The sequence below is a fragment of the Perca flavescens genome, chromosome 5, assembly GCF_004354835.1.
Source record: "Perca flavescens isolate YP-PL-M2 chromosome 5, PFLA_1.0, whole genome shotgun sequence".
NCBI lineage: Eukaryota > Metazoa > Chordata > Actinopteri > Perciformes > Percidae > Perca > Perca flavescens.
This window is the reverse complement of record NC_041335.1, coordinates 222,756-249,828: the sequence shown is the minus strand read 5'-3', so window position 1 is coordinate 249,828 and position 27,073 is coordinate 222,756. Positions and strand designations below refer to the sequence as shown.

The 27,073-nt window shown below is 42.3% G+C and overlaps 1 protein-coding gene across 2 annotated transcripts; it reads left to right on the top strand.

The window, feature by feature from the left end:
* LOC114556181 (dual specificity testis-specific protein kinase 1) lies at positions 1-26,995 on the top strand. Of its 2 annotated transcripts, none has more exons than XM_028579059.1 (10): positions 1-177; positions 1,801-1,873; positions 13,860-14,053; positions 14,597-14,718; positions 17,334-17,382; positions 17,838-17,987; positions 22,002-22,175; positions 22,824-22,907; positions 24,603-24,689; positions 26,042-26,995. In XM_028579059.1, the coding sequence occupies exons 2-10, from the start codon at positions 1,843-1,845 to the stop codon at positions 26,144-26,146; spliced, it is 996 nt and encodes a 331-aa protein (XP_028434860.1). In that variant the 5' UTR covers positions 1-177; positions 1,801-1,842; the 3' UTR covers positions 26,147-26,995. The 2 variants fall into 2 exon arrangements, with proteins under 2 accessions (XP_028434860.1, XP_028434862.1); XM_028579061.1 differs by lacking the exon at positions 1-177 and adding an exon at positions 1,468-1,588.
* The last annotated feature ends 78 nt before the right edge of the window (positions 26,996-27,073 follow it).

Sequence of the window (27,073 nt, the reverse complement as noted above, 5' to 3'; positions counted from 1 at the left end):
ACAGAGCTGGGTGCACGGAGCGGGATCAGCGGCTGCACGAGACGCGGGAGCTGTGAGGACACACCTATACACGGAGACACACGAAGACACACGGAGACACACTGAGACACACGGAGACACACGGAGACACACTGAGACACACGGAGACACGATGCACAGGACTTCCTAAAGATCTGTGTAAGTATGTCTGTCTCCTCTGAAGAAGTTCCAGCTGCTCTGTGATTCTACTCAAGGTAAAGATGGAACAGGTCAGGAGCAGAGGGACTCCAGTTCATTAGAGAGTAATGTACTGGACCGTGCAGTGGTTCCCAACCTGAGGAGTGCGACCCCCATACAGGTCCAAAAATAAATGTGAAGGGTCACCCTCCTGGAGCCCAGAAGGTTGTGAATTATGAATTAGTATTGTATTAGTATTTTTTTGTATTGTAGAGGGCTTCTGTGTCCAAATGTAGTTTTAAAACCTTTAAAGGGGTGATAGAATGATTATATAGGGTATTTCACACTGTTCCTTAAGGTCTCCTTATAGGGTATCTAACATTGGTTGGGCTGAAAATGTCCCGGCTGCTGTTCTATGCTCCCTAATGCAACCCTGTGAAATAGGCCTGGATTGAAACGAGAGGTTTTCTGCCTTATATGGTATGCTCATGAATATTTAGATGAGCTGTGCACTGATTGGTTGGTTGAAGCACATGCGCACGCGGATGCTGTATACATCTGCGTGACCTATTCAGAAGACCAGCTGGCCTCAGATCAGTGGTTTGTATGTAAATGTTGGGGCGTGACAAAGAGAGAGACTAGAGCCAAATAAGGAGAAGCCACCGAGTTGACGTCAGCTATGAGCTTTGTTGAGATTCGCCCGTTTTCAGCTGCAGTTTCAAATAGTGAGATTTGCAGAGGAAAGGGGTGTCAATGGGACTCTGAGCTTCTATGTATGTCCTATTTACCCAACAAACTGTCGTTATTCAACTATGACAAGGTAAAATCGGTTTTGCATTCTATCACCCCTTTAATATTTCAGTTGATATTACTCTTACATGATGCATCTCCTTAAAGCTGCAGTAATCAGTTTTTTTTTCCCAGTGTTAGTTTCCACTAACTTCCCGGTAGAAAGCTCCTGCGTCTTGTACAGACAGTTTAACGTCTCTGAGGAACCGGATTTAGTCTCATCTCCTTTATCTAAAATACATGTTTGATGATTTTACTTTGACTAACGTTAACAGACTAAAGAAACTGACAGCACAGAGACGCTCGCAAGCAACACAGGACAAAAAGAAAGACAGCAGAGATATCCACTTTTGAATTTGTCTGCTTATAATAGGTTTTTTTCACTGGCCAGTTTTGATTTTTTTTTTTGGGAGGGGGGGTTATACGCTTTCCCATGAGATGACGTTGGACAGACACAGCGAGCAGCTGTGTCCACACAGTGGAGCATTCAGCTGCTCCAGAGGCAGAGGTTTCTTATAATGGATTAATCCGTCCCTGTCTTTGGCTTTGTTTTTGACTTTGCTCTCAAGACAATCTGAGGAGGGAAAGCTTCTTTGGTTGGGAGCCACTGTCATCAGGCCAACAATCTGAGACTTCTTGTGTTGTATGTGTTTTAAACGGGAAGATTCATTTATGCATTTTCATTGTGTTTTTAAAGACATTAATTAGATTGTAGAACGCTTAGAATAGAAGAAATGTGGTGTTTCCAGCAGGTGACAGCTGTCTTGTCCAAAGCCGTTGCTTGTGTTGTTTCTGTGGCCGGTCCTGTCTGTGCTGTTGCTCATCTGCTGTTGCATGTGTGTGGTTCCTCCTCAGTGTCTACACAGAGACTTCTGCGTTTGTTCCTCCATCCACAAGATGCATATGAATAGCTTATTAAATCAATGGAGTAAGTATTGACAGATTCAAAAACTTCTTTCATGTTGTTTCCATTTTATGGATTGTGTATTAACCACCAGGAAGTGATTTTGAGGAGGTCATAAGTAGGCCCTATGCAGGGGCGGATTAAGGTGGTCAGGGGCCCCTAGGCTGCTCTTTATGTGAGCCCCCCCTCCCCCTTAATCATTGCACTTTACTGGAAAAATTTATTTAGACACACACACACACACACACACACACACACACACACACACACACACACACACACACACACACACGCACCAATTACCACCACACCACATAGGTAAAATCATAAAACTAACATTAACAGAGATGTAAGTGGAAAGAATACCAGATATTATCCTCTGCCACCACAGCACCAAAACAATTACAATGGAAATGTAACTAAACAGCAAAGCAGCAGCATTCCCTGGATTCGAAGTTCAACAGCAAGCTGGTAATCACTTTTAGCTTTCTAAACCAACAGGTAGGCTACAGCATCTGCAGCAGTGCAGAACACCTGGTTTTACTGAGGCAAAATCACTACATCACTACCAGTGGTGGAAGAAGTATTCAGATCTTTTACTTCAGTAAAAATACTAATACCATACTGTCCTGCATTGAAAATGTTACTTAAGTAAAAGTATGTAAGTATCATCAGGAAAATGTAGTTGAAATATTAAAAGTGAAAGTACTGAATGTCGAAAAATCCTCATATTTTTAAACAAACCAAACAAATTTATTGTCAATCAACTAGTGTTTAATGGTCTATTCATCTCAGCTGACTTGTAGCCGTTATATTGTCGGCTAGTTTACTTTAGGATCAAACATCATGTGTTCTGTGTGCAGTAATCTTAATGTGTAAAGTAACTAGTAACTAAAGTAACTAATAACTAAAGCTGTAACAGATGAATGTAGTGGAGTAAAAAGTATTAGATTTATCTCTGAAATGTAGCGGAGTAGAAGTAGAAAGTGGCATGAAAAGACTCTAGTAAAGTACAAGTACTTCAACATTTGGACTCAAGTACAGTACTAGAGTACATGTAGCCTACTTAGTTACATTCCACCACTGATCATTACTGAGACACAAACCACTGTGCAATACACTAAACTGTGAATCAAAAAAATAAAAATAATAAGAACAGCAGCTGCCTGAGGACTTCATCAGCGTGCTGTACAGTCGCTGTGTTTAGCTCGGCATCGTTCTGAAATAGAAAGAGTGCGCTCAGCATCCTGCCTCTCTGTTACCGGACCTCTGGGCCCAACACACCCTGGAGCTTTCTTTCTTTCTGTCTCAGAATCTAGTTTATAACCAGTATTAGATACATATGGAGCCCCAGAGTGCTCAATATTAAATCAAAAGAGACATGAATAAATTGTGTAAAATATATAACTGATCAAAACTGAAATTATCAAAACTCCTTTCATTATTATGAATGCAATTCCATCATTCATTTTCATAATGACACTTTTATTGGATGATATGTTTTAAATTAATGTAGATTTTTTATTTCAAAAGGCTCTTTTTCAAAAGTCAGTTTTATTTGATATCGTCATTACTCCATTTAAAATAATTCCCCAAGCTAATTAGCTAGCATTAAAGTAAAGCGCTAGTGTTAGCATTGTTAGCTAGCTTTTGTTGGCTGGATGATGGATGGATGGATGATAGAAATGCACTCATTACAATTTTCTAGGCCGATTCTGATTTCCGATTTCTCATAGAGTTTGGCCAGCCGATTTTAGCCGATTCCATTTTTTTCTATCCACTTTACAGCACACATAAATATTTATTTTTGTGTGTATATTGTGTGTATATATTATTAATATTTTTTTTTATTTATTTACTTTTCTTTAACAGAACATTTTACATTTTGCATCGAACATAGAACATTTTTTGAACAGATAATCGATCACTATAAAATAGAACTATATAAATTACTCCTGGTGTGGGAAATTCACACACACCTAAAATCTAAAGTGCAATGTTATGGAAGAACCATTTCCTTCTTTTCACATCCAATATCCAACTAAAGAAATATATGATATATGATATATTTAGCAAACTAAACTTCTGTATGAAAACAGGGAAAACGGGTAACGCATTTGTACAAAAGGCTGTCTATAAGTAGTGATTGTTAGAGTGCATGTCGGAGAATAGTGAGCTTCACACCGCGGGTGGGAGAACAGTGACATTGAGAGAAAGAAAAAAGAGACTCGCTGTCCGAGGGATAACTAGCCAGTAGGGCTGGTGTGTGTGTAAGTCCTATAACTTCTGTTGTCAGTTCGGTGTTAGCTGGTGATTTTGTTGTTTGTGTTCTTCACCTGCTAGTGCACGTGGCTGTTGATTCCATATAATGGCGAATGTTGAAAGCCTTTGCTCATGTTTGTATTTTAGTTGCATTATTTACATGCTACAGTAGTTACACTGCATTAAGATAATGTTTATTGTTATTATTTAATAATTATACAAAAGAATGTGTCTTTGCGGGTCCAGTCAACAGTATGTTGACAAAACTTACAAAGCAGTTGTTGTCCAGACTCCTAGTAGTCGTTGGGGTATTGTTCAGCCCGGTATTTTGCAGTTAATTCAGAGTTTCTTAATTTTTTTGCCACCCTTGTCTTATCGGGCTTCGACATTTTTTCCCTCCCTCCTTTCTATGTGTGAGAGTGAGATGAGAGAATGAATAGGAACTCGTGTTGCAGTATAGTTGATTTGCTCTGGTCTGAATCAGTGATACACGGAGAAGAAATCATCAAACCAAAATGTATCAGTAAAAGAGCACGCTGACTCAGCTCATTGGTTAGATGTGTGTGGGAGGTGAGACAGTAAACTGTGTTCATCTCACCTTCATGTTCTCTAGCCGCAGTGTTGGAGAACTGTAGTGGGCAGGATGCCAGGAACACCTGGCCTCAGCTGACCCTGGATGTTGACTCGGCTTCAAACGCTGCGTTCAGGAATGCTGGTTGTGTTTTGGTGCAGGCCCACCTTTTCCCTACATAGCACCTGACTGAGGCTGGCTGGAAGACTGGATGAGTTCAGTGTGGTGGGGTGGGGGGGTAAATAGACAGAGATACATTGTGCTGTCTCACATTTTGCATCAGCTCCACACTGTTTCCAGCCCACTCGCCCATCTCTACAAGTGACATGTTGTTCTTCACAGAAAACATAAAGAGCAAAGCATCTCACTCTACCAGATTTACACAGGCAGTCAGGGTGCCAAAAAAAACAACCCCATGTGGTCTCACATGAGCCAGTGAAGGGTGTTAAATAGCTGGAGACAGACCTGAACAAATGCTTTTTAAACTATTCAATAATTGCAGAGGGAAGGACCAAGTATTTTGGCTTATGTCTGGGTTATGTATTATCTGTTTGGCTTGACACTTGTATAACGTAGTATAAGAGACATGAAGTAAAGGAGCCCGAGTGAGTGAGCTGGTGTGGCTAACTGAACAGTGTAACCGGATTTTAAGCACAGTAAATGGAGAGGGTGAACGAGGGCACTGTAACACAAAGAACCAGCAGGAGGAACGTATAATGGATCCTTTCCTGAGTGGCCAGAGATTGTTTTTAGGAAAGACCTCCAGCCAGCAGGCGTTATAAAGCTTTTATCAACCACTTTAATCACTGTCAACATTTGTTCATATGATGATTTCATAAACTGCTTGGTAGAAAAGATTTCCATTATTTATGCTAAGCTAAGCTAAAAGACTGCTGGCTGTCGCTTAATGTAAATCATACAGACACAATACCTCATCTGACCCTGAGCTCACCTAACCATGAGTTGAGGACCATTTGTTGAGTTGTTTATGTTAAATGAATATCATTAGTCAGCCCGTTTTTCTATAAAGATTTACCAATTCCATAGCCGAGCTGCATAAATCTCCCAGCAAACCTTGCTCCAGTCCCATATAAATGTACACCATTATGGCCTCCTTATGATTTTTGGATGACATCGGCATGAAGATATAGGACACCAAATGGCTTCACCTACGTAACGTTGGGTGTCATTTATATGTAGCTGTTGATGCTGTTGCGCCACCTCCAGCTCATGTCGTCACGGCTCAGAAGGACAGACGGATGTATGGACAGAAAACGCAGCCCGCATCAGAGCATTGCTGCTGTACTGAAAGTTGGAGGTGTGTGATACTGTGTGTGATACATCATTAGTTGATGGTGTGTTAGACATTCTATCACACGTGTCAGCTGGATGTGGAAACAGGCAACCGCTCCTGAGTAGCACATTTTGCTGCTGAAAATAAACATTCTTTTATTATTGTGTCTTATTACCATCGTCTATGCAATTATGTTAGTACCTGTTTAATTGCATGAAGCTCTAGTGTATTATTTTTCATGCTGTTTATGTATGATCATCATTGTCATGTGTGGAGTGCACTGTTTGCGCTCATGCCGGGCTGCAGATGCCTGATAACAGCTCAGTTGAGCTATTTTAATAAAGCGTCGAGGATGAATAGCTAAATCTTTAGTTAGTTGTTGAATCAGGTGTAACTTACAGAGTATTTGAGAACCAGCACCGTGTCCTTTGTGCCCTGATGTTAACTCCTCACTGCAGTGTGTTAGGGTTAGCTGTGTGCCTTCAAAAAGCTGCAGACCAAGGCAGGCCTGAGGCCTCTGAGATGAGCGTCACTTGGCTTTGGAAAATCCATGAAGCAACGAAAGCTCCTGTGGCTTGGCTCAGTCCAGTTAAAGTGCTCAGCTTTAATGCATGAGACTGCATCCCAAAATGTCCTGGCTGGAGGGCTCAGCAATATATACTTAGGCCTGCAGTCCCTGAGGCTCAGAGGATGCTCTCATCCACACCCTGACTCTGAATACAATCTCATTTCTCTTAGTAGGCATTCATTTCCTGTTTTTTCTATGTTGTGCACCTGGACATGACCGAGGGGGTCTCAGGCAGCGTGTGTCTCCTAGATGGTAATTTGTCATCAAGTACATTAAAGGTGACATATTGTGCAAATGTGCAAAATGTCCTTTTTCATGCCTTTTCAACATAAATATGTCCCAGTGTGTCTAGAGACCCCCGAAGTGTGACAAAAGACATCTCTCTCCTGTTTCATCTGTCAGAAAATGGGGGAAAAAAAGTAGTGCACGTAGTAGAGTACGTAGTAGAGTACGTAGTAGTTTGCGTAGTAGTGTGCGTAGCAGTGTGCTTAGTAGTGTACATAGTAGTGTGTGTAGTAGTGTGCGTAGTAGTGTGTGTAGTAGTGTACATAGTAGTTTGCGTAGTAGTGTGTGTAGTAGTGTGCGTAGTAGTGTGAGTAGTAGTGTACATAGTAGTTTGCGTAGTAGTGTGAGTAGTAGTGTACATAGTAGTGTGTGTAGTAGTGTGTGTAGTAGTGTGCGTAGTAGTGTGAGTAGTAGTGTACATAGTAGTTTGCGTAGTAGTGTGTGTAGTAGTGTACATAGTAGTTTGCGTAGTAGTGTGTAGTAGTTTGCGTAGTAGTGTGAGTAGTAGTGTACATAGTAGTTTGCGTAGTAGTGTGCGTAGTAGTGTACATAGTAGTTTGCGTAGTAGTGTGCGTAGTAGTGTACATAGTAGTGTGTGTAGTAATGTGTGTAGTAGTGTGCGTAGTAGTGTACATAGTAGTTTGCATAGTAGTGTGCGTAGCAGTGTGCTTAGTAGTGTACATAGTAGTGTGTGTAGTAGTGTGCGTAGTAGTGTGAGTAGTAGTGTGAGTAGTAGTGTACATAGTAGTTTGCGTAGTAGTGTGTGTAGTAGTGTGCGTAGTAGTGTGAGTAGTAGTGTACATAGTAGTTTGCGTAGTAGTGTGTGTAGTAGTGTGCGTAGTAGTGTGAGTAGTAGTGTGTAGTAGTTTGCGTAGTAATGTGAGTAGTAGTGTACATAGTAGTGTGTGTAGTAATGTGTGTAGTAGTGTGCGTAGTAGTGTACATAGTAGTTTGTGTAGTAGTGTGCGTAGTAGTGTACATAGTAGTGTGTGTAGTAATGTGTGTAATAGTGTGAGTGGTAGTGTACATAGTAGTTTGCGTAGTAGTGTGAGTAGTAGTGTACATAGTAGTTTGCGTAGTAGTGTGCGTAGTAGTGTACATAGTAGTGTGTGTAGTAATGTGTGTAGTAGTGTGAGTAGTAGTGTACGTAGTAGTTTGTGTAGTAGTGTGAGTAGTAGTGTACATAGTAGTTTGCGTAGTAGTGTGCGTAGTAGTGTACATAGTAGTTTGCGTAGTAGTGTATGTAGTAGTGTACATAGTAGTTTGCGTAGTAGTGTGTAGTAGTTTGCGTAGTAGTGTGGTAGTAGTGTACATAGTAGTTTGCGTAGTAGTGTGCGTAGTAGTGTACATAGTAGTTTGCGTAGTAGTGTGCGTAGTAGTGTACATAGTAGTGTGTGTAGTAATGTGTGTAGTAGTGTGCGTAGTAGTGTACATAGTAGTTTGCGTAGTAGTGTATGTAGTAGTGTACATAGTAGTTTGCGTAGTAGTGTGTAGTAGTTTGCGTAGTAGTGTGAGTAGTAGTGTACATAGTAGTTTGCGTAGTAGTGTGCGTAGTAGTGTACATAGTAGTTTGCGTAGTAGTGTGCGTAGTAGTGTACATAGTAGTGTGTGTAGTAATGTGTGTAGTAGTGTGCGTAGTAGTGTACATAGTAGTTTGTGTAGTAGTGTGCGTAGCAGTGTGCTTAGTAGTGTACATAGTAGTGTGTGTAATAGTGTTCGTAGTAGTGTGAGTAGTAGTGTGAGTAGTAGTGTACATAGTAGTTTGCGTAGTAGTGTGTGTAGTAGTGTGCGTAGTAGTGTGAGTAGTAGTGTACATAGTAGTTTGCGTAGTAGTGTGAGTAGTAGTGTACATAGTAGTTTGCGTAGTAGTGTGTGTAGTAGTGTGCGTAGTAGTGTGAGTAGTAGTGTGTAGTAGTTTGCGTAGTAATGTGAGTAGTAGTGTACATAGTAGTGTGTGTAGTAATGTGTGTAGTAGTGTGCGTAGTAGTGTACATAGTAGTTTGTGTAGTAGTGTGCGTAGTAGTGAACATAGTAATGTGTGTAGTAATGTGTGTAGTAGTGTGAGTGGTAGTGTACATAGTAGTTTGCGTAGTAGTGTGAGTAGTAGTGTACATAGTAGTTTGCGTAGTAGTGTGCGTAGTAGTGTACATAGTAGTGTGTGTAGTAATGTGTGTAGTAGTGTGAGTAGTAGTGTACATAGTAGTTTGTGTAGTAGTGTGAGTAGTAGTGTACATAATAGTTTGCGTAGTAGTGTGCGTAGTAGTGTACATAGTAGTGTGTGTAGTAATGTGTGTATTAGTGTGTTGCATAGTTTGTGGTCTGCCATTTTTTTTAAATGCGGGTAGAGTGAATAAATCAAAACTTGACGGCAGCTTTGCTATTTAAAAATGTCAGTTTTGTGCAGGACGTCCTGTGTCGTGTTAGTGACGACTCTCTCTGACCAATCAGGGCTCTGCAGTGTTTTACGTCCACCTTCTAGTATCGACTCGCTTGGTACTAAAAAACAGACCAGCTACCATCCACAACTTTGAATCATGGAAAACCAAAAATGCAGCACACACACACACACACACACACACACACACACACACACACACACACACACACACACACACAGAGAGAGAGAGAGACGTCGTTGTGTTGAGAGAAGGAGCCCTAGGGAAAAGTCTTGCTTGGGTGCGAGCTGGTTTTCACTGTGAGACTTTGATGAGCGACATTCCTTATCAGCTGGGAGAACGTCACCGTGGCGATGGCCAGCCCTGATATTCCTGTTGATGGTGTGTGTGGTCAGACGCAGGTCAAACTCACAGCGGGTTGATAACAGACGTATTTGGCTGCTTGTGTAACCTTCCCTCGGTTGTCGAAGCTGTTGAAGAATCCCGTGGGGATCTGAACGAGTCTCCATACTGTTTGAAGTCCTTACAGTCACGTAGAGCTGTTGATATGTGTGAATAGATTCTTATTATGCTGTCTAAATGAGGATCATGAAAAGTGGCAACCCAAACTGCAGGCTAAAATGTTGCGAATGTTCCGATCGACATAGCAGATGTTTTGTGGTTATTATGGTCTGTGTAAGCTGGTTTGGATGGAGCTAACTGGATGGGAAACAGAGAGGGGAAGAGAAAAGCTGACAAAGTGGGAAAGGGAATGTGGAATAGAGAAATGGACTGTACATTCTGTCAACATGGTGACGCGTGTTAAGTATTAGTGGTGTTAAAAGGAATGTGCGTTAACTTGCTATTATCGCCTTAATTTTGACAGGCAAAATTTATAATATCTACTTTGTAATGGGATAACGTGTTACAAAATAAATCAATGAATGCAGTTCTAAATCTTGGTAAAGTTTAAACTTCAAGACATCCGATGAAAAGGCTAAGCAACAATCGCTCTTCCGTTTCTCAATACTTTCCCGTCCTGCTTTGCTCTTTAAATGTGGCTCAGAAAGATATATAGTTTCATCTTTTGTCATTTCCTAAAACCGCTGAACACTGTGCTGTGGAACCCTGTGGAGCTTTTGACCACTAGTAGCTCCAAAGAGCTGAGCTCACAAGTGGCTCACTGTTTTGTAGACTTCTTTGGTGGGGGGGCGGGGTATGATAGTGACCTCCTCTCCACCACAGCTTCAAATGTCTCCTGTTTGCAGACAGTAATGGATCAACAGGACAAGAGAGCTACATTTATTGAGACAGCATCACAACATGAAAAGTACCAGAGAGACAAAAACAGGCGATGGGCATCAAGAGAACACACCAGTCCAATCCAAAAAATGAGGAAGCCTGTCCTGCTGCCAGCTCAACTGACAGTATAGGAGACACATTTGTTACAGCTTTCCCCGTTACTGTTACCAGCTGATGAGGGAATGCATTTGACACATTTGGGGGCATGACAAAACTCAGTTTGGAAAGGAAAACTTTAAAATATGTAACGGCCTATTGAGAAAGAGAGATGAAGGATTGAGAGAGAGGCAGCTCGATGACTGGGCTGCACTGTAAGCGTTTCTTCTCAAAGCGGACTGATTGTTAATGAACAAAGGCAGCATGAATAGGCGGGCTTGATTGACCAAACGCGGCCAGTTGTGTTAGCGTGTCAGAGTGTGCTTTCCACCGGCGTCACCGTGAAGGCCAGCCGGGCTGTTGTCTGACCTTCAGTGTTGTCCCAGCAGGCCTCTGTGGCTGATAGCAGGTCAGGACCACCCCCGGCATGAGGAAGAGAGAGCAATGCACTGTGGGAAGTCAAGTTCATGAGATGCTGCAGTGTCTCGGGGACACTCTTTGCAATGTTCCCAACATCCAGAATTATTTCTTTTAATCTGGAATGATTTAGTGCATCGCTTTCCTAAATGATGAACTTTTTATGAAGCCACACACTCAGTTATTCAACTACTTTACATATATATGGATGCAAATAGGTATACAAAGTAGGACAGTAGCTCCAGCTGCCAGGCCTCTGGTGGAGGAACTGAGCTGCAAGGAAGGTAAAGACTGCCCAGAAAACAACATTTAGAGAAAAAAGGCAGGTGATTTTCCATGTATTTGTTATTGTCAGTAATTGCATTAGTCCACCTCTCAGTACTGTCTAACTTCCCGACCTGTTTGTGGTTCTCAGCTCCATTAGGTCCTACTTAAGTTAGTTACAGTTACACAGAGAGAGGTTATTTACTTATTTTGAAAGGCTCGGCCATTTCCTAAACAGCAGATCGCTGTAGTTCTTCTAGGATGGGAGGGTCAGCACATGCTATTATAATTATTCTAAATAAGTATTTGTCCTGGGCATTCCCAGAATATTTGCCAATGATTTGCATCCCGACCTCCACAGCCTCTCTGTGTCCTGTGTAGACTTTTTAGCTTTGGCTAATAAAATATCTCATTCAAACTCCCTCCATGTGTGTGAATTGGCCATAGCCTGTAGTGCTGCTTCAGCTCCTTCATCCTACCATCAGCTTCCTCTAGTCTGTCGTTGGTTCTCTTCTTGTTTAATCTCAATGAGTTGTTGATTATTGTCTTTAATCTGACTCAGACTACAGCTCAGGATGGTATCTTCTGCTCCATTACCCTCGTTAGGCCCGCACCTCGTTAGTCTTAGAGTTAGTGGGGGCCATTCGTCCTCATTTCTTGTCCCTGTCGCGTTCTGAATTGTTCCTACTTAACTTTTTGCCTGATGTTAACATGCTGCGCAGCATTCCAAAATCTTCAGACGATGTTGCGTTGCAGAATAACCATATATATTTATTATTATTTTGGTTTACCGTGCATCATGAACATATCCCTTCTTTCAGTTTTCAGCTGTAAATACAAAAACAATAAGATAGCATTTGAACAAAGGTTTGGTGCCAATGCGCTATAGTGTCACAGTGTACAGTGTACAGAGGTTAAAAACCCTTTGCCCTTGTGGGCCCAACACCTGCCAACAACAGTTTGGAGCTTACCTCGCCTTACCTCGCCTTACCACGCCTTACCTCGCCTTACCTCGCCTTACCTCGCCTTACCTCGCCTTACCTCGCCTTACCACGCCTTACCTCGCCTTACCTCGCCTTACCTCGCCTTACCTCGCCTTACCACGCCTTACCTCGCCTTACCTCGCCTTACCTCGCCTTACCACGCCTTACCTCGCCTTACCTCGCCTTACCTCGCCTTACCTCGCCTTACCTCGCCTTACCTCGCCCCAGGTAATACCACAGCGACACCCAAAGTCTGAACACTCAAAACAACACATGTGGCTTCTACAGACTGGGACCTGACTTTTTTAGTGTGTTTGAAATCAACTGCATAGTGAGTTATCTAGGGCTGCCACCTCTTAGTCGATTAGTCGACTAATCGGTCGTTTTGGTCTTAGACTAAGATTTCTTTAGTCGATTAGTCATTTTTTATGCTTATTCATGCTTAATTATTTATTTCAGGAAACTTCTGAGCACATTTATGGTAAACCCAAGATTTAAAGTGGTGCTTTTGCAGGATTAATTGTGGAGAAACTCAGTTTTACAGATGGTTAATTAACTACATTTATATTGTGCTTTTCTAGTCTTAACCACCTCTCAAAGCTCACAGCTCTGTCAATTAAATCAACTAATTGATTAGTCGACAAAATCCTGTAAGTGTTAGTGGACTAAGAATTTCTTTAGTCGAGGACAGCCCTAGAGTTATCACTTACCCTGACCCAGACCCCATCAGCTGCACTGCACTTAGTTTTAATACAGAATCTTCAACTTCCTGTAGAGTGCTGTAGTTTCTTGCAAAACTGGGTTTACACACACGCACATGCACACACACACACACACACACACACACACATATACATGAATATTAGAAATATCTTATTAAAAGACACATGTACTTGAATATAGATTGAGTGGTTGTGTTTGGTGTGAGCCCTTGTTGTCCGTCAGGCCGGCCTCTATTTTAAGCCTCACATCATCCACCGTCTTTGTTTCACTCTGGAAAGTGGAAGCACTTTCCCCCACTAACAAGTGGGACGGTGAAATGAGACCTTTTGTGAGCCTCTCTTTCATCATACTGTTAAGCGCATAAATTGTCCTTTTAGTTGTCACACAGTCTTTTGTGTTGAGGTGATCAGGTTAGCAGCAGTGTGCAATGACATTAGTTTTAATATTGTTTGGCTGATATATTCCATTATATTGCTATAAATGTAGATCTCACATTTAATTATGCATATGGTGCAAGCTATTTTGCTTTTCCATCTTGAAGAGCCTGGCGTTTGTTGTAGGATTGTGAGCTGTAGTTGTGTCTCATGTCTTCGTTGTTGTTTGTATGTTATAAACTGCCCCAAAAACTCTAGTTTGATTGTTTTCAGAACAAGTGGTCCAAACGAGCTGTGAAGCCAAAGCGTTTCTGGAGCAGCTGTAACCGTGTAGCACCAGGGACCGACTCCCCTGCAGCTTTTGGCTTTGTGTTGTCTTGATTGTTCAGCCCCGCAGGTCAAAGCTTGGAATGACTAACTGAATAATCGCAGCTCTAAAAATGTAACTTTTTTCAGCTTCAGCCTAAGCTGTTTCTGTGTGTCTCTACTCTGCCAGCGGACATCTCCAGGATGTGTGATGTGGACATGTCCCCGGAGCCCAGCAGTCCCACCCTGTACGGCGAGTCTTCAGACAAATACTACCATGTGGACCGCTGGCAGAAGCTCCGCACCGCCGTCCGCAAACTGGAGTTCTGGGAAAACTTTAGCGCTGAGCTGATTGGGAGTGGCTTCTTTTCCAAAGTCTATAAGGTATGTCCTCTGTCCTCTCCCATGGTGCCTTGCTGCCCGCCTGCGTGTGAGCTGCTGTCAAAGCTTGCTTTGTTCCAGCCACTAATTGAGACATTCTTGCCATTCCGTGATTGGCCCACCAGCTTTGGAGAGCATGGGGGCGCAGCTGAGATATTACGTAAGTCCTGTTTGACAGCAGACTAACGGACGGCTCTGTCTGTCTGTCTCGTTCTCTTTCTCTGTCCTCTGTCCTCTGTCTTCTGTCCCTGTCTCTGTCCTCTGTCTCTGCTAACGGATGGCCCTGTCCTCTGTCTCTGTCCCTGTCCCTGTCCTCTGTCTCTGCTAACGGATGGCCCTGTCCTCTGTCCTCTGTCCTCTGTCCTCTGTCCTCTGTCCCTGTCCTCTGTCTCTGCTAACGGATGGCCCTGTCCTCTGTCCTCTGTCCCTGTCCCTGTCCCTGTCCTCTGTCTCTGCTAACGGATGGCCCTTTCCTCTGTCCCTGTCCCTGTCTCTGTCCTCTGTCTCTGCTAACGGATGGCCCTGTCCCCTGTGTCTGTCCTCTAGGTGATGCACAGCACCAGTAGGAAGGTGATGGTAGTGAAGATCTACAAAAACGACGTGGACCAAGACAGCATCGTACGAGAGATTAGCCTGCTGCAGAAACTCTCACACCCCAACATTGTCAGGTAGCAGTCCCCCATGTCCCCCATGTCCCCCCATGTCCCTGTTCTTCCTGAAGCCTTGGCGTGGTCCAATGGCTTCCATTCTACTAAAGCAAGAGAAACTGCTCGATGGTTCAGTCTCTCTTCTGTCTCTTCTCCCTCCAACACATCTCATCACATCACACTCTTTCCCCTCCACAATCTGTCGTTTTGCAGCAGTATTTATGGTTACCATAGTAACAGAGTATAATGGCAACACCTTTTAAACCTCTTTATACCATACTGGCTAAATACTTTATGATAATGATAATGAGTGAAAACAACACATCACAACCCTCTTTATGTTATCTGCTTTATGGCAATTTATAAAATCTATGAACAGACTAACCTTTGTGTAATCCATCCCAGTGAACATTAAGATGGCTGATTGGTACTCTACAATGAGTATAACTGACAAACTCACTGGGATGGATTGTATGTATGGGTTTTCATGGTCATAGTCATATCCCCAAATATACAGTGAACAGCAAAAGCATAAAGTACACATGATTTGAAGTTAAGGAGTTAAGGAATTGCAAAACATTGCTGTTTTTTTCGTTTTTTTGAATTAAATCATGTTTTTAAACAGCATTTATTGAGTACTTGCCTACGTAGGGCACAGACATCATCACCTTATAGAGTTGAAATAGCAACCATGTTCTTTTAAACTTTCATTTCAATACCTTTTATTGGGGGGGCAAGTGCACCTGTTGTGAATATTGAGATGAATGCCGCGTCTGATAGTTAGTTTACAGTCCCAGAACTCTGGGTTGGTCGTAAAACCAAAAGAACAAGCTGAAGAAACTCCATAGAACGCATGTACCAAAGTCAAGGCCCGCGGGCCAAATCCGGCCCTCGCAAATTTTTATCCGGCCCGCATATCAATTTATGTTCAGAAATAGATTTTGGCCCGCCTAGATGTGAGCCAAACCAAAAAGATGGGAAACTGTTTTACAGACTGCAGTTGTGCGACACTCAAAGCAGAATTTGGCAGATTTGCCGACTTTGAGGCTCAGAAATTGCCACCGAACCAGAGAGGTTACATATCAGGCTGGGAAACAGGTTGTTGTAAAAAAAAAATTATCTTTGATTTGCTAAACTCTATGATGGCTAAGGAACTTTTTGCTGACTTTTTAGGGCTTTATCTCGACCAAACTGTTAGTGAGAAAGCTATATGAGACACAAATAATACAGTCAAAGGTGTTATTGAACTTTTCGGTTGAAAAAAAGCATGTCAAACATGTCTGGCCCTTAATGTGATTCTCATTTTCCAGTGTGGCCCTCAGTGAACTTGAGTTTGACACCCCTGCCATAGAGCTTCAGAGTCTGCAGAGAGAATTCTCTGTGACTCCTTCACTACCATTCACCATTTTTAACATGTTTGGATGAAAATATTGATTAGAGCAGCTTCAAAACAAATCATTAAAATAAGTGAAAAGGGATTCCAAAACCCTTGAGGTTTGAAAGGCCTTTGCTGTGGCTGGCAGTGGACACACATGAGCCTGAGTAATGAGACCTGTTGAACAGTCATCGGCGTCAAGCAGCACACTGCGTGTTTGCTCAAGCAATCTGATTTCTGCCATCTAGCAAGGTGACACGCTGAGCTTATCAGCCTCCAGGCTCACAGCGTGTGCACATTGTTCCCAGGACCCGACGCAATACTGATGATAAGCCACGTAAAAAAATAACATAAATGGATTATGATATCTACAGTACACAAGGGATACGTCACCCAATATGTTAACAGTTTTTAAACGTAACATTTAAGCTTCATGTTTCATAGTTACCTGGTAAAAGCTCACTCACACATTTTAATGCACATTATGAATTATATTGCTACACTGTTGTGTATATGCTGAATCATGTTTTTGAAGACTTAAGAGCTGTTTTAATAAAAACTAAATCCTGAGCCAGCAGATTCTACAAACATCCTCTCTCTGTATACATAAAACTACTGCAATTTCCAAAATGCTTGTTGTATCTTCTAATGTTGAAAGTTGTTCTGATCAAATCACATACATCTGGTGATATTGTATATTTTATGTTTTTTTATTGTTAAAATTCCATAAAAAAAGCATTGTGTGTGTACCACAGCCTGATGCATCATAACAACACAGACTGTATCTAAGATGTCCTGTCCTGTCCTACTACTAATCACTAATAAAAACATCAGTGTGATCAGAACTACCCAAACTGACAGAAACCATCTTTGGGAAACATGTGTTTGAGATGTAGTTCGCAGCCGGCCACCAGGGGGCCATCCAGATGTTTTGGCTTCACTGATCTGAGATCTGCTACCAACAGCTGGCCACACTGTTCACTTCATCAACTGGCTAATGGCAGTTCCTGAGTGACCTGTAATAAGTAAAAGGTCTGAGAGCCTCGTGGCTCATGATCACTATTGAACAGGACTTCAGGGCTAACAGTCTATTGCCATGCTAGCTACGCTGCACATAGCCGTGCTAAATGCTAACATATGTTCACATTGACAATGCTAACATGCTGATGCTAAGCAAGGCTATTGCATGCTACTATCATAGTTAATTGTTTTAGCATGCTAACATACTCGTCAGGTAATTGAACGTGTCCTCTCGTTCCAGATATCTGGGAATCTGTGTAAAGGAAGACAAACTCTATCCAATCCTCGAGGTGAGTGTGACACCTTTGACCGTGCACGTTACCCACAGGCTGGCTTTGTTCTGAGTGTGGACAAACACTGATAATGAAAGGGTGGGTCGGGCCTTTCTTTGTCAGCAGACCTGAGTTGATTGCTTCACAGTAATGTCAGACTGTATATAGAGGAAAGTATATATATATATTTTTTATTATTATTTTTGGGGGGATTTTCCCTTTATTTGAAAGTGGATAGACAGGAAAGGGGGAGAGAGATGGGGGATGACACGCAGCCAAGGGCAGCAGGTCAGATTCAACCCTGCACCGCTGCAGGACTCAGCCAACATGGGGCGCACGCTCTTACTGGGTGAGCTAGAGGTCGCCCCTGAGAGGAAAGTATTTTGGACTGTCCACCTGTGTCATACTCCTACTACATGTTAGTGTATGATGTCGTGGCGCGGTGTGTCAGCGGGTGTGTGTCACTCTTTCAGTACGTGAGTGGCGGCTGTCTGGAGGAGCTGCTGGCCATGAAGGATGTTCCTCTGTGCTGGAGTGAGAAGGTGGAGCTGGCCTGTGACATCAGCAGAGGAATGATCTACCTGCACTACAAGAACATTTACCACCGAGACCTCAACTCCAAGGTAAGACGCTCAGACTACAGGCCAGCTGGTAGTGAGAACTAGCTGCTGGATGGGCTTCTCATCTTTCCTTAGCTTGGTCATTCATCTTGTCCCTGTGGTCAAATGGTATACATGCTTTAATTAGAGTGTCAACATTAGTTAGTTATAGTTTTTCCAAAGATATTGAGGAAGTGGGTGCAGGAAATGTACTAATACATAAATTAAGTGATATACAGCGGTGGAAGAAGTTTCCTTCAATTCAGATCCTTTACTGCAGTAAAAGTACTAATACCACACTGTTACAGTTAAAGTCCTGCAGTGCAAATGTTCCTTCATTAAAAGTCTATAAGTATCATCAGGAAAATGTAGTTAGTTTTTTCGATTGCTAGATGACAGTGGGCACAACTGGAGCCACATGTGCAGAACTCTTACTCCAGTCTACACAGCAGCAGTTCATGTGGACCAAGCTCTAGTTCCTTTTTCATTGGTTGAACACAGTTTTCAAAACTTATCCCATAGCTTAAATCCCATAATTCATTATTTATCTATATTCACTATAGTTCTCATGTTTCACAAAGTTAGTGATTGTAGATCCTTTTTGCACATTCTCATGTGTGTGTGTGTGTGTGTGTGTGTGTGTGTGTGTGTGTGTGTGTGTGTGTGTGTGTGTGTGTGTGTGTGTGTGTGTGTGTGTGTGTGTGTGTGTGTGTGTGTGTGTGTGTGTGTGTGTGTGTGTGTGTGTGTGTGTGTGTGTGTGTGTGTGTGTGTGTGTGTGTGTGTGTGTGTGTGTGTGTGTGTGTGTGTGTGTGTGTGTGTGTGTGTGTGTGTGTGTGTGTGTGTGTGTGTGTGTGTGTGTGTGTGTGTGTGTGTGTGTGTGTGTGTGTGTGTGTGTGTGTGTGTGTGTGTGTGTGTGTGTGTGTGTGTGTGTGTGTGTGTGTGTGTGTGTGTGTGTGTGTGTGTGTGTGTGTGTGTGTGTGTGTGTGTGTGTGTGTGTGTGTGTGTGTGTGTGTGTGTGTGTGTGTGTGTGTGTGTGTGTGGTTGCCAGGCTTCCCAGCACAAACAGTCAGTGATGCAGAGAGCTGAGGCAACATGGCAGCCGCTCTATTGTCATGTTAATAGATAGTGTGTAACTGGTGCTGTTGTTTGACACATGGCTCTGTGGATCAGTGTGAGAACGGGGGGCCCTCACCACGCACGTCACCCTGAGGCAACTCATGTGGCTCTGTGCCAATTCACTTTATTGACACGGAGGGAGGCCACAGCTGATTTACATCACGCTGTGGCTACAGAAAGTGCATCGATTCATCCATCATGGGGAACGGAGATAATTGAATGAATTATCCTAATTTGGAGATACAGATGAGCTGCATTAATCAATAACTCATGGAGACCTGTGAACAAATAACATATGCATAATACCAGAACAAGACAATTCATTAAGCAGCCTGCTGAGAGTACTGAGAGCCAGAACAGAACCAGAGTGAGCTGAGAGTCTGAAGCCGAGCTGCACATCCAGCTGATGGTTCTCTGGAGGTGTCCCAGTGTTTGCTTTACTCTTACTACTACTACTAACCAGCTGTGTGTCCTATCACCTGTATCTGGGTCTCTGTGTCCCAACCGGCAGCGGCACCACCAAGAGTCAGGGTCTGTCTGAGGTTTCTGTCTGTTTAAAGGACGATTTTCCTCTCCGCTGTCGCACCAAATGTCTGCTCTTGGGGGGAATAGTTGAGTCTTTGTAAATAATAGCGTGTGGTCAACTCTATCTGTAAAGTTTCCTGAGATAATGTCTGTCATGCAGTGGTGGAAGAAGTGTTCAGATCCTTTACTTAAGTAAAAGTACTAATACCACACTGTAAAAATACTCTGTTACAGTAAAAGTCCTGCAGTGAAAATGTAAAAGTGTGTAAGTATCATCAGGAGAATGTAGTTAAAGTATTAAACCAATGTAGAAGGAGTAAAGGATCCAAGCAGGTGTGAGTTTAATGGTCTCATCATCTCAGCGTGACTTGTAGCCGTTATATTGTTGGCTAGTTTACTTCAAACATCAGATTTTATAAACTACATGGGTTCTGTGTGCAGGAATCTTAATGTGTAAAGTAACTAGTAACTAAAGCTGTAACAGATGAATGTAGTGGAGTAACTAAAGTAACTAGTAACTAAAGCTGTAACAGATGAATGTAGTTGAGTAACTAACGTAACTAGTAACTAAAGCTGTAACAGATGAATGGAGTGGAGGAAAAAGTCCAATATTTCTCTCTGAAATGTAGCGGAGTAGAAGTAGAAAGTGGCATGAAAAGAAAAGTACCTCAACATTTGGACTTAAGGACAGTCCTGGAGTAAATGTACTTAGTTACATTACACCACTGGTGTTATGATACAACACTATAAATAAATAAAGTTGAATTGAATTATGATGAACTCAGTGTACACTACCTGGCCAGCAGCAGAAAGCAGACCCAGTCAGCAGCTAGCTGGTGAAGCTAGCTAGTGAAGCTAGCCTCTGGAGCGTTAGAGGCGGAGCCCTGTTTATTCCTCTGATTGTTGCTCAGTGTACATGATCATCGGCGCTGCTTCCTTACTGTGTGGCCCAGATAGCAGGAGCACTAGAGACCTCCGCCAGGCCGAGTCGGCTACTTCCTGTTAAGCACTCAGCTAACTTGAATGGGGATTAAAAGGTTTAATCCAAATGTTAGAGGCCAATGGATCAAACTCTAAACTCTAAATCTAAAACTCTGAAGGTGAAATCGTGGGGGATTGTGACGCGTTTCAAAAAAATTTCTCCACTGACTTCCAGACGTCCCTTTCTCCATGTAGGTCTGAGGAGAAAAGTCTTTCTGGGCCAGAGGGCCGGAGCCATAGTTCCACCGTTTGGCTGATGTTTCATCACTACCTGGGGCTGAGAAAGCCTCAGAACGAGCAGTTGTAGAGCACTGATTCCCAAACGTTAGGGTTAGGGTTTCATTTTGATATTGTCCCAGAAGGACAAGGACAAGGACAATCATACCATGGGCACACACCCAGCTACATTAACAGAATTATTTTTTTTTGTACATCCCTTTTGGGTCATCCTCTGGCATTGAATCCAGTGAAGCTTCCAACGCCAACATTTTCCCAAAGCCCCCTGAACCAACGCAGTCTTTGTAACTCTGCAAGTTAACTTGAATCAGAGTTTGAGCTCCTTTTAATAAGCACCTTTCTCTCTGTATCTGCTAACGCTTTTCATTTTTTTTTCCCAAACTGTTGCCTTCCTTGGCACAGAGGGCCACGGCTCCATTTACAGCTGAAGTGTTTTTCCCAGGAGAGCCTCATAATGACTGGCTACTGGATGGAAAAGGCTTCTGGTGCAATGGGAGCCAGATGCTAAGACGTCACTAACACACACACACACACACACACACACACACACACACACACACACACACACACACACACACACACACACACACACACACATACACAAACATAGAGATTTGCATACATGCAAAGTAAACACACAAGTTAAAACGCATTTTTTTTGCGCAGTCATCAGCACACCCCTGCTACATACCTATAGATTGATCCACATGTATCAACATCCCGCATAGACATTACACACACATATACACACACATAATACACAAACTTTAGGCCACCCACTGTTGTTATGCAACGACAGCTCCCCCACTGTCTGCCTCACATCACACCTCCAGCTCAAGCTTTGTGTTTTTCCATATTATTTTATTAAAACTGTGATCTGAACACAGCCAGGCAGCACACCCACACACACACACACACACACACACACACACACACACACACACACACACACACACACACACACACACACCTCCTCACATGACACACGTGAATCATTGAGTGGAGCCTGTTCATGAGTGGAGAGACTGCAGAGCTGGATTTGAACTACTTTAAGCTTAATACTTGACTGTTACAAAAGGAACTGTTGATGCTGCCTGCTTTTTTCAGATAGCAACCTTACACTGCCCCCTGTTGGCAACATGTAACCCTGCAGCTGCTGTGCTTTTTGTGTTTGTCCAGAACTGTCTGATCCGGGTGACGCCTCGGGGCCGGGAGGCCCTGGTGACAGACTTCGGCTTAGCTAGGGAGGTGGTGGAGCTGCCAGTCAAAGACCCCGGCAGGAAGCTGTCCCTGGTGGGCTCCGCATTTTGGATGGCCCCTGAGATGCTCAGAGGAGAGCCATATGACCGCAAGGTAACTGACAAAAGTCTGTACTACACACACTCTGCTGCAGCTGGATACACATTTATGTTGTACTGACATCACACTTAGAAACATGACAAACCCCAGGAAGAATAACTGACGTCAGGGATCCTAATAAACTAAACTAAACATGGTTGCTGTTATGTTTCATATGTTCAAAAAAGAGATGGACAGAAAGTGAGTTATGTCATGTCAACAATTTTCAAGTCTCAATGTATATAGATATAGATATATATATATATATATATATATATATATATATATATATATATTATCTTCTCCATTAATCTATTATTCGTTTGGTTTATTAGATGTCAGAAAATAGTGGAAAATCTCCAAACAGTCCCAACGCCCAAATGATCAATTCATATAAGATGAATAAAAGCAGCGAATCATCACAAAAGAGAAGCTGGACCTTGGTTTTGGGAGTTTTTCCTTGAATTAAATGAAATTGTTAATCATTTATACAAATAGTTGTTGATCCATTTATCTGTTAATCGACTAATGTTACATGTCTTTTTGGGCATATTATTCTTTAAAAGTAGCCTATATTTTTGGGCGCCTTATTGCTTTTCAAAACAACCAATATGTTTGGGATTTGATCGGTATCAACCTCCATTATTGCGTCATATCTTCCAGGTGGATGTTTTCTCCTTCGGCATCGTGCTCTGTGAAATCCTGGCCCGGATCCCTGCCGACCCCGAGATACTACCCAGAACACAGGTACATATCACATCAAACACAATATTGAAAAATATTTCTTATCAATGGTTGGCTGTGTATTAACCTGATATCACGCTTATGATACTGGTTATAATAAATTCATATGTTTGTATATAAAATGTATATATTCAAAAGGTCATGGTTCATTCACAGTGCTTTTGACCACATGGACTTCTTCAGCAAATGGAAGTTGCTCAGGAGTCACGCAATTTAAGCACAGAACTTTGTTTACATGATAACAAGTGGGGGATATTTAAAGATTACAGTCTCAGATATGATACCTTAGCTTGCTAATACTGTGTATTTATGGTGGAGGTGATCACTGTGCATGTTGAAGCCTCAAAGGAACTCTTTGTCATTATGGGGAATACGTTTTTTGTTTTTTATCTGTCCACGTCTTCCTAGCGGGCTCAGATACAGAGCTAAAGCTACACAAACTATTTACTGTAACTATGAATACATGACTTACTCATTGTCAGGGAAGTGACTCAACTGTTTGCCTATCATGTTCTAAAGTAAGCAAGTTTTGCTTCATAATTATGGATGAGACTGTCAAGGAAAAGATGTCTGTGTGCTTCCCTGTCGTTACTCAATATAGAGGAACTTTTTCTTGGATTTTACCAGACCGTTAGCACAACCGGGGACACACTTTTTGTGCTGTTTAAGGACGAACTGCTGCGACTGTCTCTGCCTATCCAAAATTGTAGAGGCCATTTTAACTATGAATACATTACATACTCATACACCTACACATGGTATGCCTAGCCTACACAGAAGCCAACTGTAAAAGAAAGAACCACAGGTTATTTCTGAAGGAGCAGCAGTGCCCCAGATGAACTCATTGGCCTTGGTCTAGGTTTCTGCTCCTTGCAACGTGTTTGTGACAGTTCAATACTGAAAAAAGATTTTGGTATGTTTTTTTCTGGTCCCATCATGGAGCATGGATAAGTTTTAGACGCCGCAGGCCTGAGAAAGACTGTTGTGATGTGCAGGAGGTCACCAGAACAATGAGTCTGAATGGGATTAGTGTGGTGAGTTCTAGCAGCGACTCTCCCTGCTGTCCCTCCAGGAAACCCACAGCATGTTCAAACGTTGCTAGGCAACCCCCCTTTTGTTTAGCTATGTCAATGGACATATCACAATAAAGTGTCGCTCTTTGCCCTGACAGAATCCTCCATATTGCGTGTTTGAAACTTCCTTGCATTTCAATGAGCTGTGAGAGCAGATGGCTGTTTTGCAGCGTGGCGTTGGCCATGCCTGTGTCAGCTTTATCTTCTGGAGACAGCGCACTGCAATTTGAACCCTGGAGAAGGAGGAGGGTGGGCTGTTTCCGGTGTTCCTATCATTTTAAATATCAGTTCAGCTCCATACATACATTACTTAACGCACAGACATGAGAGCGACAATGATATTCTCATCTCACCTCAAGAAAAGTATTGAATGTATTTCCCAAAATGTCAATCCATTGCATGAAAACCGTGTATACATATTTAGTATTGAGCCATTAGCAGTTTTACATTTTAAGTATAGACCTGAAAGTTAAGCCCTACCTTCTGTATCAGGTTCCATGTGAACAGCTGCATACGTCGTCCCAGCACAGGCATGTGTTGAACTTGACACATCTTTGATAAGTCTGGGAAATGTTGGCTTTAGTGTGCTCATGCCACACTCACTGTTGATGTTGATGTCTTTCAGGACTATGGGATGGATGTGAATGCGTTCAGGCAGCTGGTGACGGACTGTCCCCAGCGTCTCCTGGAGTTAGCAGCCAGCTGCTGTATGGTACGTACACAAGCTAATGGCATTACGCCAAATGCTAATCAAAAGCTGTAAGACTGGTGTTAATGTTGGAAGACAAGTGAAGACAACTACAAGACATGAAGTGATAATGTATGAGCAGGTAGTTTAATACAGTTTTAATCAGGCTGGTCGATGGTGGGCTAAGGGGTTAGTGAAAGACGAGCTTTCTGTAGCTACACGGTTAGCTGGAAATTTGATAGACCCAATTAAGAGCAGCAGAGGGTGAATGTCCTGACTCTACCACTATGAGTCAGCCATCAGGTTCAGAAATGCAACTGGTCTCCCAAATGCCCACGTCTTGCTCACTCCACTCTTACAGTCTGTAACACAGGCTCTCTGCTCAAACTTTGATGTATGTGTTTCTAATCATGTAGTGTAGTCTATTTCTAATTAGTGTAACATACTGCACAGTAGTAGTCCTCACTGTAACATGATGAGAGTTATGATAGTGTGTCTTCAGCTCCTGTTTTTAGTTTTAGTGAATGCTGTTTTATTAGTTAAAAAGCCATTTATCACTTTATCAGTTACATTTTGTATGTATGAAAAGTACAATACAAAACCATCTGGCTAATAATGTGACTACTCACCACATTAGCATTGTATGCACACATACTGAATGTATGGAAAGTCTTAATATGAAAGAAAAAAACTGAAGAAAATGTTCTTAAAGAGTGACATCATGACAGAAGGATTTAGAGCTTACACGTTGACACCCCCTGGTGGACGCAGGGCTGTACTGTAGCCAGCCTCAGACCGGCAAATATGAATAACTATTAATAATTTCACCCTTGCAGGATTAAGTAAGTATGTCTTCTTCTATATTGTTGTTGCAACTCCAAATTTTTCAAGTTTCTTCATGCTAAACGTTCAGAAATGTATGCATAGCATAAGAATGCTTAGAAGTCAAATAATTTAGGATCAGTCAAGCAGCATACTGCGCACTAACATTTATGCAAACATTAGCAATGATGTATTGAAATGTTGCTGATGGGCAAGCTAACCGTGCATTCCACAGTACTGAGGTACTTGTACTTGGATTAAATATGTTCACTAAACTTGTACTCCTTCAGAGGGAAATACTGTACCTTTTACTCCACAATGTAACAGCTATGGTTTCATCCACAGCTACTTTACAGATCAAGATTTCACATACTAAACATATAAAAACTACCCTACCACTTACACATGAATGCATCTTTCTAACACCCACAGAGGCCATTCTTTCTGTAAGAACAGTTCTTTTACTTTTGATACTTTAGGTAAAGTGTTTAAATCCCTTTCAACAAGACAAAGTCCCAGAAGTAGCCATGGCCTCTGTTCTCCTCCCATTTCAGGTGGAGTCCTTCAGACGGCCAGCGTTTACTGAGCTGCTGGATGAGTTGGGAGAAGTGGCTGAGAGTCTGGAGCCGCCGCCCAAATCGGATCTGACTACGAGCTGAGTGCTCCGTCTGGGACCCGGCAGCAGGAGCCGAGTGTCTGGGAGTACTGGTGTGGGACAGGAAGCTGGCCAGACCCCGAGCCCTCTATGGTGTAGTGGAAACTGTCCTAACTTTGTGGGACACTTTGTGTGTCCAGATGATGGTACAGCATGTCAGCTCTGTCCTGTATGTCCCCGGTTCCTTGATCAGTGTGCTGATGTGTTTCTGCCTCTTACATCTGCTCTCCTCTCTGCTGGGACATCAGCGGACATCACTTCAGATTAGACAGGACACAACGAAGACATGACCAACCAATCAGGAGCTGAAGAGAGTTGAAGTTGTATTTGAAAAGAGTTGACAGGAAGCTCAAACTTTCAGATGTTAAATTTGTTCTGTGTTCAGGTTCACAGTTTATAGTCATATTTAATGTTGATCTCATTTTAAACTATTTATTATTTCCATGAAGTTATATTTTTCTGGAATAACACTGAAAACCTCCAACATGTCCGCTTTTCAGGAACAAAGAAAAACTCTTGTAAGCCTTTATTCAGCGTGGTGAGTGCATTTTTCAAGTTATTATCTGGATTTTAGCAAAAGAACCATACATTTTTCACAATGAAATCACAAAAATGATTGGCCACATCTGTTTTTGCTTTGTCTATATCATATGATAATAGGTTGTTGTTATTTTTCAGAGTTTGATCTGAACATGTGCATTTAAATATTGAAGTTTTTTTCTTACTCTGGATCTTCTTTGGGATTACCAGTATTCACTACTTTCTGGTCTGTGTGTGTCTCAGTGATTTCTTTTAGGACAAAAGCCACATTTGGTTTCTATCCTATTCCAGCTTTTTAGCTCAGAGAAACAGGTTTAATAAACACACACACACACACACACACACACACACACACACACACACACACACACACACACACACAGAACGATGA